This window comes from Dendronephthya gigantea, unplaced genomic scaffold (genome assembly GCF_004324835.1).
Source record: "Dendronephthya gigantea isolate DGI-Jeju-01 unplaced genomic scaffold, DenGig_1.0 000001F, whole genome shotgun sequence".
NCBI lineage: Eukaryota > Metazoa > Cnidaria > Anthozoa > Malacalcyonacea > Nephtheidae > Dendronephthya > Dendronephthya gigantea.
Window position 1 is genome coordinate 2,461,424 of NW_021163011.1, and position 15,395 is coordinate 2,476,818.

Genomic DNA, 15,395 nt, shown 5'->3' on the forward strand with positions numbered 1-15,395 from the left:
AATTTAAAGTCTAAGTATTGAGAATTACGGCTAAGTCTACCAATTTCCGCGGTGTCCAAATCACCAACTATGGTCAAATCACGAAAAATGTGCAAATTTAAGCTAAGATATATGTATATACAGGTTATCTCCTCCATGCACAACGAAACAAATACCAAACTAGGTTTAAATTTCCGTTCAGCTATCTAATATATAATTATACGCTTAAAGGAAGAAAGGTGTCTGAGCATATAGCAGCTAGGGCACAAATAAAACCCTACATTATTTGAGTTCGTGGCCTGTGCTATAGAGCATGCTTTGATATTTTATACGTGGTCAATTGTCAAAGATCACGAACAACATGTAATGCACATAGCTAATTATTATTTCCTTTTGCTAAAATATTCGGAGAGCGTTTGTTTCTAATACTGCATGGTTGGTTGGCGAAGTTAGAGTTGTTGCATGCATGCATGCATTTTTTAGTAGCTTTCTAGTACACGTTCAGTTGATGAATCGATTAAATTCTGTAATGTAATAAAATAATAATATTTGCAGGCTTGCTGAAAATCGTAAAATATTAATATTGAAAAAAATATTTTATTGATATACAATATTCTACAATTTTCGACACACTATGTTTAGACTATGTATGTTTAGTTGTCGAAAACTAGCAGTTTCCCTTTTCGAAAACTAATAATTTAGAGTTTAGTTGCCGACAACTTGCGCGACAGCCGACTATATACGTTTTTCAGTTGTCGACAACTTTTAGTTCGACAGCTAAATCTCTAGCCTGTGGAGGCCCTAAGTTCTAATTAGTCCCACCCAAATATATAATAGATTATGGGACCCGCTTATGTCACATCCAATGATTCCAATCCATATTGCTCAATGCATGGTTATGGCAAAAGACCCATTTACACTATATCGGATTCACATGGTCACGACATCAGTTTAAAGGGGTCAGCATGCATGGGAGTCTAAAAGTGATTTTCTGCAACTTTGGATAACATTAAACAATATTCTTCCTACACTCACTAAGCAGGTTATTCTGAGTAAAAATAGAGTTGTATGAATGTGCACTCATGCACCATGCATAGTTACGTATACTCAGTACTCACCTTACTTAAATGTACTTGGTGAAATAGGTGCATGAAAGAAATCTTTCAGACTGAAGAGTCGTCTGTAGAAAAGTAAAATATTCACAATTATGTTCTCACCCCATGGACAATCGAAAACTGACACTTGGGAAAAAATATTTTATATAATACACATGAAATTACAAATTTTATACAGAAGTACATGTTTCCGATGCAAGAATTCATCTGACTCCTCCGCAGTCCCTTAATTGGACATTTATAGATCAGTGGTTGGACATTTTTGATCAGTAGTGATATTTATAGATCAGTGACTAGGAAAAGTCTCTAATGTTGCATCTTGGGAAGGCGTTGACGCGCCATTATATAATTATTATTTGTTTGCGTAACACCAAAGCGACTGGGGACGAGTCAGAGAATTCATGAAGTTGTGAATATGATTAAATTTAAATTAGCCTTGTTATTGCTTCGAAAGAAAATGGTACAGCTGACCGCGGAACAACGAGTGTTTATTGTGATATTATCCCAACAGAGTGCTTTGGGTTTCAAACTCTAACAATTACATTGTTATGGGTGATTTCAATATTTTTCGGGCTTTTTGAGACACCCTGATAAGTTCAAAATGGGAAACAAAATTATTTAGGTTTATAATTATATATTGAACAACTGAGCTGAAATATTTCGATGTAAATAGTTTAGTTTTCAATGGAAGAACATATTTAATGCATAAGATGTAGTTTCAGTCATTCACAAGATGTATGAGAGTATTTTTAAACTCTGGCTTATACACCGTTAAGATGAAATGCCCTTCGAAAACCGGCCCTTGTACCGCTTTATTTTGCCGTTATACGCGTGGCTGCCCTCAGACTGTCGTATTACCTATGCACAGCTGCAAACTTGTACGGCTGTAACTGAGTGTAACAGCTAGGAACAGAGTCGTATAACGAGATATCGTGTTTGTTTGAATAAAGTTCACTTCATACATGGGTATTACGTGGTTTATCTATCTAACGGTTCTTACTCTGGATGTAATTGTTTGGTGTTCTCCGGGTAAAATCGAGAGGTCGTTCCTCGATCGTCATGATCTAAATGCATCAAGCGATTCAAATTTGAAAAGATGTCAAAACACCTACAAAAATCTCACCCTAGAGCAGAAGGCCCGCTGTAAGTACAGTTTCAACTTCAAGGGCTTTATAAAATATGAAGAGCAGAAATATATAACATGAAAACCGCAATATACTTAACCGAATATCGAATCGCCATTCGACAATACATGTAAACAGAGAGACTATAGCATTAGCGTTAAAATCGAGGTTAAAATTACTCGTGCGATCTCAGCCTGGTTTCCATAATGTCGTAATTTTGGCGAACAACTCAGTTCAGTCCAGATGTGAATTGTCTCTATTTTCTGTATTTAAACTGTTCATTTTTGAGTGTACACGCGTATATAGAAATATTCTTTTACATTATATATAGTCACCTTGACGGGTTGACGACAAAATGAAAACCAGGCATTGCTCAGCATTTACAACTTACATCAGCTTAATTTGTTTTATGGTATAAATTATCTGTCCCCAGAACTTTTTCATTTGACTTATCATGTTAAAGCAATCATGCTCCATACTTTTTGGGGTAAAACTTGCTCTTACATGTAATTTTGATATTGAGACATTCGAACCGGAACCATATATATATATATATATATGTTTACATAGTTGGTAACTTGTAAGTTACCGAATAACTAAGCAAAATATTAACTTGTTATTGGCGACGCTTCGATTGCTTTGTAAACTAAGAAAATAATGGTTTTGTTAATAATATTTTGCTTATTCAAAAATCTAGTTATATTTAAATCTAGTTATTAGCTATACAGGGTGTCTCAAAAAAACGAAAACTATTGAAATCATCGATAATAATGTAATTGTTAGAGTTATAATTGAATGCCTAAGCACTCTGTTGGCCGGACCCACAGGTGTATAAATGTTTACCATACTCATTTTTATATGCATGCATATGATGCAGTAAAATTTGCTTGTTCGCAAAAATGATATTTACTAACAATATTTACAATTTACAAATATATGGATAACAATATTTAAATGTGCATCTCAAGGACCATGACCTTCGACATGTCCCCTTTCTGTAGCAACAGAAGTATTTAGCATTTTATAAGTTGCACTAAATCCCCACGGGCTGAAATTCGTGAACACGACATTCAAATTTTAACAATGAGTGATTTCAATAGTTTTCGTTTTTTTGAGACACTCTGTATAGCTTATTCAAAAAGCAAAATATTTACATAAATCATAAATCATGATTGTTTTTCTTCTGCCTTAAAGCAGTCAAGTTGAACTAATTATGAATCAAGGTTCGAAGTTCAAAAGAACAGAGTATATGCAAATAAATATATATTTCGTGGCGTATACTATTAATTCATTTTCCACCCGTAAATCATGCACCCTGTAAGATTGCACGTACGCGCACGTTAAAACCTAAACCTTTAAAGTTGTTGTATAATAAATTTCATGCCAGAAAAAAATACATCAAGTGAATCCAACATTATGTATCTATTCAATCGTTAATTTCATAAGTTACATTACCGGTACGCGTTCCTATTCAAAAAAACGGGACAGTATTATACTGTCAGTAGAAAGCAACGGGCGCTGCTGTCACTGCGGGCCTGTGTCCATGCATAGACTTTAGACCACCTGTTCGGGCAAATTTTCCCGGAAAAAGAGCCTGCGAAGGAGGTTGTGTCTCACTAGTGTTGTAAAAGACGCCCGCTTTGGCGTTAACCTCTGCGAGCGTTCCATGCACTCTGTCATTGCAATGCTTCTATCTGAACATAATATCATCATATATTTACGGTTTAGAAAATAAAAATAGTACAAAAATTTAGTTGAAAACAAATCCATGGGAAAACAGCGGAGGAAAACTGTGTAACAGGCAATTTGGTTTTCAATAGGAAATCACAACCGTTGTGAGAAACCATGTGTAAGAAATGTTAAAGAAGTAAAATTTTTATTTCATTGAATAGACATTGACGCAAGTGGAAAACCCGGCAGTGGTATTTATGGTGGAAATACTTTGTGGTATGGCTCGTACAGTGAATGCCAGAAAATACCCAACTCGCGTTATTGTTGGACGAGGTTCCTTGGATATGTTGCTCTGCCCAAAATTGGAAAAGAGGTGAGAAATAAAGATTCTTCGCGGATATCAAAATGACAATTAAAATAAAAGACGGCTTGTCACTGCTTGATACGTAATTATACATAAGGTCTATATTTACTGATGAAAATTATTACATCATATTTTTGACGCTTTTTTGCATGCTCTTTTTATGCACTTAATTAATTTTGGTCACATACACATTTCAAATGCTGGTATATTTCGCGCCATTACACACTTGCGACGACGAAAAATAAAAAAAAATAAAAAAACAACAACAAAACAAAACTGAGGCGATTTTCAACTCCGTCGCTATAGCGCCGGAGTAATTAGTGAAATTAGTGATTACAATTAACGCTATCTAAAAGCGCCTGTATTCTAAAAGCTCGTCCTCACTCAAACTCGTTCATGGGGGTCTCATGACGTTTCCATGGCGGTATTTCCAGCTGAATATAGGGGCGGGATTATTAGTGTTTTACCTAAAACCTTTCCAGCTGTTCAGAAAGAACTTTCGCATTGACCATGCAGCATTAATAAAATTTATATTTATATTTATACGGATTATACCGCACTGGTTTTGACTGAACTATGAAGACTGGGTCGTTTTTTTACTAGACGGCATATAGGCTTAGTTGCTGCTGTTGATGCAATGCGAAGGATCTTACACCATAGTCATAGATAATAGCAGCCAGAAAATGATAGGAAACTTCATTGCCTTTCGGCAAAAACTCGATTTTAGACAATAGAATCTCAAACATGGAGGTATTTTGATTTACAAGAAACGTTATGATGAAGCTGCCCAACAAGTGACGATAAAACGTCTCATGCATTCGGTCTATATGCCATATGGTAGTGTTTTTGGAACAGCCTAAAATGTGCATACATTTCCACTAAGAAGGACAAAAACATAAAACAACAATTAGTGTCTATGGGTAAAGTACTGTCAATTTGGACTCACAGGAATTAATATCCAACGCATTCTTTCAGGTTCAGCTAATCGAATGGGGTGTGTGTACACCGAATGATTGTATAAAAGAAGACGGGGGAATTTTCTTCGACTTTTTTTTTCAAAATGGTAGGCGTGCATGGTGTTTGTGAAAACAGAAACAATATGGCAAGTTATACGTAACACGTGAACCTATATAGATATTATCAACATAATTATGTCGATTCTCAACAAGGAAAGCGACTATAAATTAATTATGCAGCCACGGCCGAAACTATATAATATATACATAATATATATATATATATATATATATATATATATATATATATAATATATATATATATATATATATATATATATATATATATATAACCAAGATAATCGTATTTCGTTAAGACTAAAAGAGTGCTCAATACTAAATTGAAAAGCAGAGCTATATTATTATTTAAAATCTTAAAAATTAATTACAATGATTTTTCGCTACTCAGAGTTTCAAAAAGATCGTGAAACTCTGAGTAGCGAAAAATCATTGTAATTTTAAGATTTTAAATAATAATATATATATATATATATATATATATATATATACATATATATATATATAATATATATATATATATATATATAAATGTCACAATGATCTAATTGATCTGTATACAGCAGGGTGTATAAGGGCTGGGTTTCGAATCTTTCTAAACAAAAGTTATAGATAGTTCATATTCATTTAGTAGCAAAGGGAACCTAAGTATAATGTTATAAATATGTATTCGGACAATACATCGACTTTCATGTAGGCGTATGCCTATTTGTTTGCCAGAACAGAACTATATACATATGAGTATTTGTATGCAGGGTGTATAGGGGCCCTCTCAGATATAAATTGCAAAAATTTCATATGCTTCGAATCTTTCTAAACATAAATTATATATCATATTCATTTAGAGCAAAGGGATTAACTAATAAGTATAGTGCCGGTTAGACATTCATATATTTCATCGAATTTTAAACTGAGCAGGGTGGTTAACTTTAAGTTAACAATGCACAGGCTATAAGTCAAAACAAGTGGCAATTTAGTGGTGAGACCATTACACTGTAAATCTCGGAGTGTTGGCCCAACAATATTACCTGTATTTAGTTTCAGGCATTAGCATTGTTACCCCGATCAAAATATACTTCCAAGTGAGATGTGCTGAGGACCCGGGATACACAGCATCAGCAGTGGTTACAATGTGAGTTGCCTTTTACAACACGTGACCAATAAACATGGGTTATTTTGTTCACTTTTTCCTTTTTTTTTCTTTATTAATATCAATATTATTGATATGGTGCGTATGAGACCGTACGGACTGCGCGTGATTTAAAAGCACAGAACCAACGCTAAAATATGAATTCGGACTGCAAGAAAAAAATAAATCTAATATTTACCAGTTTAGTCTGTCCGGTCAAGGGAAATATTTCCCTCGGTCTCCAAAACGTCCCTCGGCCTTAGGGGAAGTATTTCCCTATAAGGACCTCCAATCTGGTAAATAACATAAATAATATATATAAATATATATATATATATATATTATATATATATATATATAATATTATATACATATATATTTATATATATATATATATATATATATATATATATATATATATATATATACATATATATTTATATATACATGATATGTGTTTTATATGTTCTTTCTACACAAGTATAACACGTGACAAATATATATATATATATATATATATATATATATATATACATACATACATATATATATATATATATATATATATATATATTATATATATATTCGTCATCGTTAGCATATCATAATATATGCTAATTCTTCTCTTATATAATTAGTTACTCCCCCAGACTCACTGAAAACTTCATTATTATCATTTTTTAGAATTTTCTGTGGTCTATTGGTTGTCTTATGTCTGCTTGCAACCATAGCGGAAATATCGAGTGGGTCAAATGGAGCTTCTAAGTCGGAAAGAGTCGAAAACGACAAGCATATTTCAATGGAAAACGGCTCTGATGAAAAAACACCATTATTACCAAATATCACCACTAACAAAGTGAACAAAAACGACGGTAAGACGTTGTAATAGTGGTTTAATTTTACAGTTACAATGTAAAGCACAGCTATTTGTTTTTAATTAAATTATCATTGGTTAAAACAATTTTTTTCTTTTTAGGGACAATTTATGAAATAATGAATTCCTTTTCAATTATTCGTAATGTCAATACAATTCTTAACACGAATGTTAGAAAACATGATCTGACATATTTACATGGGATACGAGTATTATCTCTATTCTGGATAGTTCTTTTACACGTTAATGTCCAGGCTTTTGCTCGAGGTAAGTATAAGAGGTAGTTTATTTATTTTTCTAGATAACGAGGAAGCTTGTCCACTTGTCCACTGCAGAAACATTTCACTTACACGTAAAAAGAAATGTTTTAGTGAGGCACGACAGATTAATTATTCCACAATGGCATTAACTGGATGTAAAATATATACAGCAGTATATTATATTTGTAAATAATTATAATGGACGTTTTTATAGGAGATACTCAATATTTATGCATTCTGATTGTGTTACTGGAGATTAAAATAAATTTGCTAAAATTTGTACTGGGTCACGGTCACATGTCACTTCATGCCCTGTAATACGATGGCTGTCTTAATATCAACAAAGGAGTCATACATGCATTTATTTTTTTAGAGAATCGCAAGGATTTTGCACATTTTGAGAGAAAATTTGCAGCAATGGTTTTAAGCACAGCATATGGAGTGGACACATTCTTTGTATTAAGGTGACTTTCTTCAAAAAAAGAAAAAAGGGAAAAAACAAATCAATGTTTACTGCAGTGTGAACATTCATTACTTTTTATAAGCTAAATCTATTTAGATTTATGTTCATCCGACCGAATCTTACATAAAAATTACCAGATCTGGGGCCGATTGTACGAAGGCTGGATTGCGCTATCCACCGCACATATTGTTATGGTGATTTCTTCAACATGTTGGAAAAGCAATAAAATTGCGGATTTGGGACTATGAAAAAAAGAACTCTGTCCCAATTTAAGAATACTAAGATTTAATCCAGGTGCATGATGCCGAATATAACGGGAAATTTTAGAGCGATGAAAAAATCAATATCCGGTGAACAGCGCTTTAAACATTCAGCTTTCGTACAACCGACCACACCGCGTGGTTTACCGAATTCGACCAATATACTTCATTACGCTCTGTTTACATTTTATTCAGGATTTGTATATAGTCACGACATCAAAATTAGCCAGGTCAAAGCGGGCGTCGCCCACCATGTTTTAATATACTTGACTTCGCATGCAATAGCTGCCACGACTCCAGCCGTTTCAATAAAAAAGAAAACTGTGTATATACAGTTTTTATTCGGTTCTTTTCTTCATAATTATAGTGGTCTACTTGTGGTGTATACCAATATGAGTAAAAAGGTGAAAAATAATGGACAGACAAATTGGTTCAAATACTATTTGCATAGATTTTGTAGGTAAGTTTTTTTGCCTCATTTCTTTTCAGAGAGATTTCGCGGAGAGAGATTTTGATGCTCCCATATACGGACATAGGAATGGCATTTATTCACCATTTTCACGTCCTCTTTGACGATCACGTCCTCATGCTAAATCTTCTATTTCTACCAGACTGCATGATCCCAGCTGCAAGATATTTTTGCGGCAAAACCTAGAAACGGCTTCAAAGTTGAGCAATAGTTCGAAATAATAGATATGGGATTTACCGTCCGCTCGTCGACCGATGCATGCAAAATAGTTGATTTTGAAAAGCCATATATATAATTCATTTTATTTGACAATTTTGAATTTATTCTGTACTTTAGACTAACGCCGACATTAATGTTTTGGATACTATTTGTCACAAAATTAAAGCAACACTTTGGTGCTGGTCCTAAATGGTTTCAAGCGATCGATAGCGCAGCTGCATGTTCTGACAATTGGTGGACAAATCTGTTGTATCTGAATAATTTCTTCCATGAGCTTCCGGACGAGGTATGGTGCAAAATAATTAAACTTTAAAGTAGGCCTAAATTGATTGATTTGTCTCCCTAAAATTCGTATGATTTTTCTCAAAGCACTTTCAAGTTCTAACTTTAAAAACAAACCTTCCTATTCCGCGTATACCAGAATCTTCGATGAGGTCATATGCATGCATGAATCCCCCTGTCAGAATTTCCATTTCGGATCAACAGTCGTATGTCGTTGCCAAGTTAGGGGCTGTTTACATTAGCCTCTGTAGGGCTGTTCTTCATCTCTGTTTACATGCAAAATTCTATCCCCACCTCTAGGACTGCATGAGCTTACAGGGACGCCACGTTTTGATGGCAAAAAAGAAATGGCAGGCAAAAAAACTATTTTTATTATTTCAATTAAAATATCTTTACTTCTTCTAATGATTTTTCAACAGTATACTGTGTTATTGCTTTGGAAAATTAACGAAGAAAGCCGGATCCGTTAAATAGCGTCGTTGCTGATGTCAAATCTTTAGCCCTACAGGAAGGGCTAGCTCTCCCTGTTACGTTTATATGGAAAAATTCCAGTTCTACTAGGCGAGATGTCGGATATATCAATAGCGAGATCTCGCTTGGTAGGGCTAGCCCTCTCTGCATAGGGCTCATGTAAACAGCCCATTAGTCTCAAGTTCAACTCAATCAACTGCTATATTAAGCAAAATGCAAATTCGACTAGTTCGTCAACGCCTTAAATAACCAAAGCACGAGACCTGGTGCGAGCTTCTAAAGCCAACCCATAATTTAACGCCGATTGGCTGCATGGTCAAAGATCAGCAACTCTATGTTTGATGACGTGCATGTGCAAGCACCGGCTCTCAAAAATCACTAACCCAGCGTGCACAATTCCAAGTCATCAGTCGACTCAACGGAATAAAATCATAATTTATATATGAAACGTTAGAGAAAGCTCAACTAGACAAAGAGGAAGACACGACAGAAAACTTAACAAATATCCGAGACAAGAGCAGAACCATGCAGAGGCAACATTAACGATTACTTCATTCATTTTATGAACATTGCAAAGATCCCAATACCTCGCGTATGAAACGAATCGGAAAGTAAAAAAAAATATAAACAACATTTCAACAGCCGGAACGAAAAGCCTAAATCCGGTGTTTTTTTCATTCCACTCCTTCCTCAGGTATATATAGCTATATATACCTCTCTCCCAGTAAGCTGGCAATCCACACATGCAAACAATATCTGTACTCTTCTATATTCGCCTAAAATAGGTGTGTTTGGGTCAAACCTGGCAATTGGCAGCCGATATGCAATTTTTTATCCTGTCCCCGTTTTTCTTCATCATCGCATACAGGTATATATGCATTGCGTTTTTGTGAACTGAAATTTTCAAAATATGTCGATAAAATGTATACAGAAAGCGATAAAATGAAGTGGTTCGTATATAGAGAGGAATGCCATTAAGCGCCAAATATGGGAGTGTTATCTGACCAAAACAAAAGTTTAAATTTTAACTCATCGAGCGCGGGGAATATTGATTTATTTAATATATATATATACATACTCGTCAACCTAGCTGCAAAGTTGGTTTTGCAACTCTAAAGGGAAAATGCAGTCCTGCAGCAGTGATATTAATAGCGCATAATCCTTCACAATTCACATGCAATTATTCCCAAATTTAAAAACAGAGGATTTATATAATTATGGCTATAGCTCCTCCTTAAATCCAAAGATTACTCAGTGACTTGTGCATGGAAGCATTCGTTTTAACTTTAGTAAAGTTGAATAATATGAATGCTGCCATATATATTACTCATGTTCCTAAAAGTTACATAATTGTTATCCATTATACAGGTTTGGATTTCGCCGATTACTTGGTGTTGTTTGTGTGGTTATCCTGGCCAGTATCATCGTGACAGCTTCTTTAATTGCACACTATGGTTACTTTTCTTCACAGAGGTAAGTACAACATATTCGTCTAAAAAGTCCGCCATGCATGTGTATTCTGTGTATATAAACGCAGGAAAGCACCTTTGGCTTTGGTGACGCCGATCATCTAAGTAGGGCTATCAATATACATTCATTAGTGTAATACATGCATGGAAAAAATGGGAGTTTTAGGGGGAAAAATCGCAACACTTATCGTTTTCAGTTTAAAACCACCTAAAAAATGAAATTTAAAAAAAGGAGAAGACATCCTTCTTTAACATATATACATATAGGCTATAAAGTTTTTTTTATTGTGACCAATGTATTTGGAAATGTGGAACATTAAGCGAGGCTCCGGGCATTCCAAGTGGCAAAATTGCATTTATCGAAGAACACACAGCAATTCAATCAATAACAATTGGTATATAAGCGCTAGTTATATAACTATAATGTTTACTTCCTGCCGCAGAGGTAATTTTGATAAGTTAATTTTGAAGTCAGAATTTTTAGGGCCAACCTTAATGTTCAATGCTATATATTAATTTCTTTAGAAATTAACCGAATTGTTAGGTTAGCTTTACTATCAAGCAATTATTCCAATTATTTTATTTTACTCTAATTAATTTTTTTAATTATTAGCGCGGCTTCTATCAACGACCAAGTGAAATTTAACACATACCTCAAAAATATTTATGTGAAGCCTTACTGCAGAATCCCTCCATATGTGATGGGAATTGTTCTTGGCTACGTTCTTTTTAAACATTTTTCAAAGCAGTTCAAATTGCCAATGGTAAGAAGAAAAAGAGTTTATATTATATGATGGTATAAACAACAGGCGTCAATTTTGAGTTTTTGCTCAGAATGGTTTGAATATAATAAATGTTTTAGCAAACCATCCAACATTAATTGCTATAGGAAAGAGAGCTAGGGGAGGAAAAATTGAAACCAGTTAAATTTGACGAATGTTTGCAAATCTCGCCAATGTTTGAATGGGTTTTTTAGCTATTTACATCTAAATAATGAAACTTAATAATGTAGGAGAACATGCCAGTAATCAAGTGGGCGCATATATATATTTTTTGTTGGTATGAATAAGAAGGTCATGCATATATACTAACGGGATTTCTTCGTAGAAACTTGTTGTAATGATGTGGCTGAGCGCGACGGCTTTGGCCCTCACTGTTGTGTACGCTCCATACAGCTATTTAAAAGAAGATCCACGTATATGGACAAAAGGCGAAAACATTCTTTTTGGATCACTGAAGTGGTCCATATGGGGACTGTCCATTATCTGGCTTATATTTGCCTGTCACTATAACTATGCAGGTGAGATGTGAGGCATGGCATGGTGAAGTTAGCCTGAGAAATGTACAATTCTGCATGTACATTATAAATATTGGTATAGGCTCCGTATATTGTATTCGACGATCGTTTAGCCGTGCCGGTCAGTATAATTCAAATTATATAATTAAACTTATAAATTTCATTGTCGCTTTTTACCGTTTTATGTAGGTTTGGTTAAGAACATCCTTGCAGCAAAATTCTGGATTCCTTTGAGCCACATAAATTACGCAGCATATATCGTGCATATTGACGTCATTACAACATTAGTTTTCAACATCGAGACACCCCTACATTTCACATCATTTACACTGGTAAGCGCGTGCAGCAAATATTCAGATGCGACAAAACCTTTATTATTTTGGGCTTAGTTTAAAAAAAAGATTAATTGAATTTGTCTAACCGGCCATAAGAATGATTAAATTGTTAACCATACAAATCATAGACACTGATGCATGGAGTCCATGTAATTTATACCCAAATAACCCAATAAGTTGCAAAGAACGTATAAGCAGTGTGAAAGAATATAAATTTACATTCACTTAATCACGATATGTTGCATGTAATATATAATATTTCTTTTACATTTTATAGCGGGCGAGCAGAAATTTGACGATTTCGTAATTACTCGTTTGCATAAAAATCCTTTATATATATTTTACGGTAGTTAACTAGCGCATCCCGCATTTACCTCGGGTGGGGGCATAGAAGGCCCCTTTGTCCCCCACCCCATGTCTCTTTCTCTAAAATATCCTCTATAAGGCGGCATGTATTCAGCTTCAAAAAGATATCATGCAGGGCCGAAATTGGAGCGAAAAAATTTAAGGGGTGCATATTCATATATATACTGTTCTGCCCGGGGGAGGTGTTTAAACGTGTATACATTCAGAAGCAATCGGTTGCAAGGGCGGAACGAATATATTAATTATATGAATTATTATATACACAAGCGCTGGCCATGGATATGAGCTGACGAGCTAACGTGACATTTGATTGGCCATCTACTAGGCAGGTATTAGCTCATATCTAGTAGTAATAGAGAAACGTAAACAAAATTGCGGCATGATTTGGGGAGTTAAAGTGCCTATATCACTTGTGGGATCTTTACGGATTTGAATAGAGCTTGAAAAATTAGTTTATAAGTTCTACAACCCTTTTTGATATAGTTAAATTTGGAAATATAGTTAAAGTTTCGGAAATATTTACATCTAAACATGACGATTTGCCTAAATTTCCGTCGTGCTCGGGGGCCTGGGACTCAGAAACCGAGTTCTTGTCAAACATATTGTCAAACATAATATAATCAATTGTAATTTTACTTCGATCTTCCAATAACGTAAAATATTTTGAGAAAAACTCGCCCAGTTGCTACAGCCGCATTCACAACGCACCGTTCTTCATTTTTTTTTGAAAAGCGCAAACTATATCGCCAGTGAAACTCTTCATGTTTACATTATAAAAGACGGCGTGTTTGCAAATCATTCCTGAGTCCCAGTCTCCCCAACCGATGTATTTTCGAAACTATTTAATTATATCAAAAAAGGTTGTAGAACTTATAAACAAATTTTTCAAGCCCTATTCAAATCCGTAAATATCCCACAAGTGATATAAGCACTTTAAGCGATGATGAAATTCGAGTTTTCCTTGACAAAAGTACACCAACGTTCACGAAAGGGCGACAAACTTTAAAACCAAAGTATTCAACGGAAGTTTAAAAACTACATTACATAGGTTTATATTGAGATCACTGGGGAGCGCGGGAGTTGGATTTTACGTATTGTACGTTGGAAAGCAGACGAGCTGCATCAGTCGTGCAAAGATATAGCGCGCCCACCGACCTCCCCTCAGTCGCCATGGCCACAATTCAAATAACACTCACCTTTCGCCCACTTTGGCTAAGCTGAAATTTATTTTGTTCTCATTCATTAAGGTGGTACACCACAAAAAGGTCATTTACATATTTGTAAAATTGAAAATATCGAAATATCTTAACATACTTAATATTTGTTTTTTAGAGTCTATAGTTCACAGCACAGACATCAGCGTGCCAAGTATACTTTAGTCGTGTTAGAGCTTAGTTTTATTGTAGAACAGAGAGAGTTTTTGCCGCAATATTCTCAAATTAACTTCGGTACGATTGAAAAAAAAAATCTTTCTTTTCGGACGTGTATCTAAACTCCGAAACGACTGGTGTAGCAAACTTAGCACGTGAATGTCTTTGCTGTGAATTAGAACAATCCTACATTTCCACTTCAACATATTGTGTGCCACCTGTGTGCCGGAAGGAGCAATGCATGGGAATATAATATCTTCGATCTATCTTGCTGATGACATGTATTTTCCGGCTTTAGGTAACCTATTTTCTTGCTTCGGTGGTGTTAACGTATCTAATAGCTTTTATCGTCACCGTCGTGGTCGAACTACCTTGTGCAAATCTGGAAGCAATTGCCTGGAAAAAGTGGGAAAAGAAATAAAACGTAGTAGCATGATTATATAAATTTTTTTACTAACTATATTCAAGTTTAGACTTGTCATAATTATATGACCACATAAAGAATTTTTTTGAATGCTCTTTTTCAACTCATTCGAAGTGAGGCTGCAAGTGCTTGCATCTGATTGAATAGAAAAGCATTCAGTTGGTGATTGTGATTTGTGAAATAAAATGTTCTGACTTTCAAAGAGTTTTCTGTAGAAAAGTAAAATATCCAGACTTATGTTCTAACCTCAGGAGAAGAAATTAACTGAAATTAAAAATTCAATACATAAAGATATGTTCCCGATGTAAGAATTCACCACAGATGAAAGATATATTGTACCAGTGAACGAAAAAAGCCGATTTCTAACAGATTTTTAATATAGTTTTAAAATTTATACCCAACGATACGCTATTATACGCT

General features: G+C 34.6%; 1 protein-coding gene across 2 annotated transcripts; it reads left to right on the forward strand.

The window, feature by feature from the left end:
* The first annotated feature begins 1,893 nt into the window (after positions 1-1,893).
* Positions 1,894-15,170, forward strand: LOC114528790 (nose resistant to fluoxetine protein 6-like). Of its 2 annotated transcripts, XM_028550511.1 has the most exons (15): positions 1,895-2,237; positions 4,111-4,262; positions 5,229-5,316; positions 6,326-6,419; positions 7,101-7,288; positions 7,393-7,557; positions 7,924-8,014; positions 8,641-8,733; positions 9,079-9,247; positions 10,500-10,582; positions 11,083-11,187; positions 11,797-11,947; positions 12,291-12,483; positions 12,670-12,812; positions 14,850-15,170. In XM_028550511.1, exons 1-15 carry the CDS (start codon positions 2,057-2,059, stop codon positions 14,970-14,972), a joined length of 2,019 nt encoding a protein of 672 aa, XP_028406312.1. In that variant the 5' UTR covers positions 1,895-2,056; the 3' UTR covers positions 14,973-15,170. The 2 variants fall into 2 exon arrangements, with proteins under 2 accessions (XP_028406319.1, XP_028406312.1); XM_028550518.1 differs by lacking the exon at positions 12,670-12,812 and having other exon boundaries at positions 1,894-2,237.
* The last annotated feature ends 225 nt before the right edge of the window (positions 15,171-15,395 follow it).